The sequence below is a fragment of the Nothobranchius furzeri genome, chromosome 15 (assembly GCF_043380555.1).
Source record: "Nothobranchius furzeri strain GRZ-AD chromosome 15, NfurGRZ-RIMD1, whole genome shotgun sequence".
In the NCBI taxonomy this organism is placed as follows: domain Eukaryota; kingdom Metazoa; phylum Chordata; class Actinopteri; order Cyprinodontiformes; family Nothobranchiidae; genus Nothobranchius; species Nothobranchius furzeri.
The window spans coordinates 43,211,262-43,215,302 of record NC_091755.1 but is presented as its reverse complement, the minus strand read 5'-3'; the positions used below and the strand labels follow the sequence as shown (position 1 = coordinate 43,215,302).

At 41.3% G+C, this 4,041-nt stretch overlaps 1 protein-coding gene across 1 annotated transcript; it reads right to left on the bottom strand.

Moving 5' to 3' along the window:
* Window positions 1-599: 599 nt before the first annotated feature.
* LOC139063263 (uncharacterized) lies at window positions 600-3,504 on the bottom strand. The gene is made up of 7 exons (XM_070544585.1): window positions 3,364-3,504; window positions 1,596-1,965; window positions 1,380-1,547; window positions 1,248-1,319; window positions 1,020-1,211; window positions 745-983; window positions 600-617 (listed from the first exon to the last, which is right to left on the bottom strand). Exons 1-7 carry the CDS (start codon window positions 3,502-3,504, stop codon window positions 600-602), a joined length of 1,200 nt encoding a protein of 399 aa, XP_070400686.1.
* Window positions 3,505-4,041: the final 537 nt, after the last annotated feature.

The window sequence follows — 4,041 nt, the reverse complement described above, 5'->3', positions numbered from 1 at the left end:
AATATTTAAAAACTTGCTTTAAATGTTCATTTGGAGTTTTGTTACTTAAAGATCAAGTTCACAGAGAAACACTTTTCTTTGCTTAAAGGTGTGGAACACTGAAAAATCATTTTTAATGATCTCATTATAATCTGTCACTCTGGGTTTTTCATTCAGGCTAAACATAAAAATAGTCACCTACACCTATATCCTGCATTAGCTTCTGGATAAGAAAAGCCTGACAGATCTCATGGGCTCACCCATCTTGGCTCACGACGGGGAAGGCTGTTGTTAGTTTAGCCTCCTTGACCCTCATTAATCAAACGTTCATTGAAAAAATCCTATATTCTTTCATAGGAATGAAGTTTAGAATGTTCAAACCTTCAAAATCTTGATTAATGAAACATGAGCTGCTCACCTGTACGCACGTCCCTCTGCAATTGTCTGATGATAAATCCCACCTGTGCGTACCCAGGTGCTCATGTCCGTTCATGGTTATTTACATACAGAAACACCCTCAATTAACCATATTTGGTCACACCACTGCTATGCAGGAACACCTCAATGATAGTGTGAATTCAAATTGTATTGAAAAAAAATAAATAAAACTTACAACCTGCCTACCGAAAGCCAGCTTCCTGTAGTGCACAAGTGCACCTTAATTGGGCCCCAAATAAAATAAAACAAAATTAGGAGACAAATCAAAATCCCCATAAAGGATTTATCAGAGCATTAAAGAGTATCTGCTCCTGGTGTTCATCTCACCCTCCCTTGGTGGGAGAAATCAGAGTCCCTTCTGTATGTTTTTACTTTGTTTCCACTGGTTCCAACACTACCTTCAACACTACCTTCAACACTACCTTCAACACTACCTTCAACACTACCTTCAACACTACCTTCAACACTACCTTCAACACTACCTTCAACACTACCTTCAACACTACCTTCAACACTACCTTCAACACTACCTTCAACACTACCTTCAACACTACCTTCAACACTACCTTCAACAATACCTTCAACAATACCTTCAACAATACCTTCAACACTACCTTCAACACTACCTTCAACAATACCTTCAACACTACCTTCAACACTACCTTCAACACTACCTTCAACACTACCTTCAACACTACCTTCAACAATACCTTCAACACTACCTTCAACACTACCTTCAACACTACCTTCAACAATACCTTCAACACTACCTTCAACAATACCTTCAACAATACCTTCAACACTACCTTCAACAATACCTTCAACAATACCTTCAACAATACCTTCAACACTACCTTCAACACTACCTTCAACACTACCTTCAACACTACCTTCAACACTACCTTCAACAATACCTTCAACAATACCTTCAACAATACCTTCAACACTACCTTCAACACTACCTTCAACACTACCTTCAACACTACCTTCAACAGTACCTTCAACACTACCTTCAACAATACCTTCAACAATACCTTCAACACTACCTTCAACACTACCTTCAACACTACCTTCAACACTACCTTCAACAATACCTTCAACACTACCTTCAACACTACCTTCAACAATACCTTCAACAATACCTTCAACAATACCTTCAACACTACCTTCAACAATACCTTCAACACTACCTTCAACACTACCTTCAACACTACCTTCAACACTACCTTCAACACTACCTTCAACACTACCTTCAACAGTACCTTCAACACTACCTTCAACACTACCTTCAACAGTACCTTCAACACTACCTTCAACACTACCTTCAACACTACCTTCAACAATACCTTCAACACTACCTTCAACACTACCTTCAACACTACCTTCAACAATACCTTCAACACTACCTTCAACACTACCTTCAACACTACCTTCAACAATACCTTCAACACTACCTTCAACACTACCTTCAACACTACCTTCAACACTACCTGCATGGGGCAGCTGATAGTTCTGCACCCCTCCCCAGCGTGCTGCAGCCAGCTCAACCTAGCATCAATGGGAAGCCTCACAAGAGAAAAACTCAAAATTGCAACCAAACAAAACAAATCATGCAAATATGAACAGAAATCATGCAACTACTGAAATACAATTTCCCACTGTGCAACATCTGCAATCATCCTGAAAATAAATTTTTATTAAATCATGGATTTGGTCAACTGGTCATTCAATGTGAGTGACAAGATTTTTTCACCAATGAAAACAGAGCAGGGGGCTCCAGCTTGTCTGAAGGGAACTCACCCGGTGGGGTATATTTTGGATTCCTGGAAGGAGTATGTTATGGCCATTCACCTGACCTCTCCCCCCAGCTCCAATGCTAAAGCCTCCGGCCTCCTGGTTCATCCAGAGCAGCACTCTTTCCCAGTGTTACCAACTTAGTGACTGTCGCCATTTCTAACAACTTTTCAGACCCTCTTCATGACTTTTTTTTTTCAAAACGGCGCCTAGCGACAAATCTGGCAACATTTCTGACCCCCCTCAGCTACTTTGACTACAACTTTGTTGCCGACTTTACCTGCAGATTAGAGATGCATCTGAAATGACAGGACCGTCCTTCCTTCCAGAGGATCAGAAAGAAAATGATCCGTGCATGTGCGTGCAGCATGATCACGCTGCCCCCGTTGACCAATCAAACCTTTTGTGGGTTATCACCCTCCAACTAATGAATTTGTTTTACAGAGAAAATAAATTTAATGGTACAAAAGAAATATCCAAGTATTTAAGACCAACCTTTTCCTTTTGTTAGTCACACACTGGCCACCCACCAACAGATATCCACCCATTTTCAGTCTTTGTTTCAATTCTATTGAGAATCGAACATACCGTATTTCCGGAGTATAAGTCGCACCAGCCATAAAATAGTAAATGGTAAAAATGGTAAATGGCCTGTATTTGATATAGCGCCTCCTAGAGTCCTGGAACCCCCCAAGGTGCTTTACAACACAACCAGTCATTCACACATTCACACCCTGGTGGCGATGAGCTACGATGTAGCCACAGCTGCCCTGGGGCACACTGACAGAGGCGAGGCTGCAGAGCACTGGCGCCACCAGTCCCTCTGACCACCAGCAGGCAACGTGAGTTAAGTGTCTTGCCCAAGGACATAAGGACAGCGACAGACTGAGTGGGGCTCGAACCTGCAACCTTCCGATTACGGGGAGAGCTCTTAACTCCTGTGCCACCGTCGCCCGGTGTATAAAATGTATAATGAAGAAGAAAAAAAACATATATAAGTCGCATTTTGGGGGAAACTTTTATTATTTTCTTACAAAATGTGAGACCAAGCATTTCACATTGCAAGACAAGTACCGGTAACAATAACAGAATAAACAATCAGGGCGCAGCAGCGCACCATGGTCTCCAACAGAGGATGGCGGTGATTCAAACCCTCCCAGCGGGACAGGGGAGCTCATTCCTGGGTCGGAGCTGCCCGGCCTGCAGCAGCTCGCCAGAGGCTCCAGCAGGTGATGGCGGGGCAGAGGAGCTTATTCCTGGTCCGGAGCCAGTCCGCAGCAGCACAGTATACATAATTTGGTATATAAGTCGCTTCGGAGTATAAGTTGTAGGACCAGTATGAAAACAGTACGACTTATAGTCCAGAAAATACAGTACATTAAACAAACAGCCTTTTTAAAGGCTTCTTTACTTTTGCTTGGAAAGCAATAATTTCTTTATTTCCTTTATACATTTTTTCATCTTTTAAACACTTATTTCTCCTTCCTCTTTCTAAAGTCTCCCCAGCCTTTTTTATTGCTTACCATTTATTAATTTTTCTTAATTTCTCCGTTCACCTCACTTTTTCCCAACTAAAAAAAAAAATTATAGATTATTTTGGAAATTGTTTTTAATGTGTCATTTTTTATTTTGAGCTTAAACAGCAGTTCTTTAAATGCTGCTGCCTTCAGACAAACAGTATAATGGCCACGCTGGCAGGAATTCATTTTCTCATTTGGTGTCAAGAATGATGATGTGAATATTTCATCATAAAGGGTCGTGGGAAATCCATCAATTCGTTTTCATCTCAAATGCTTTAAAAATGCACTTCCCCAGGCAGACATAAAAGAC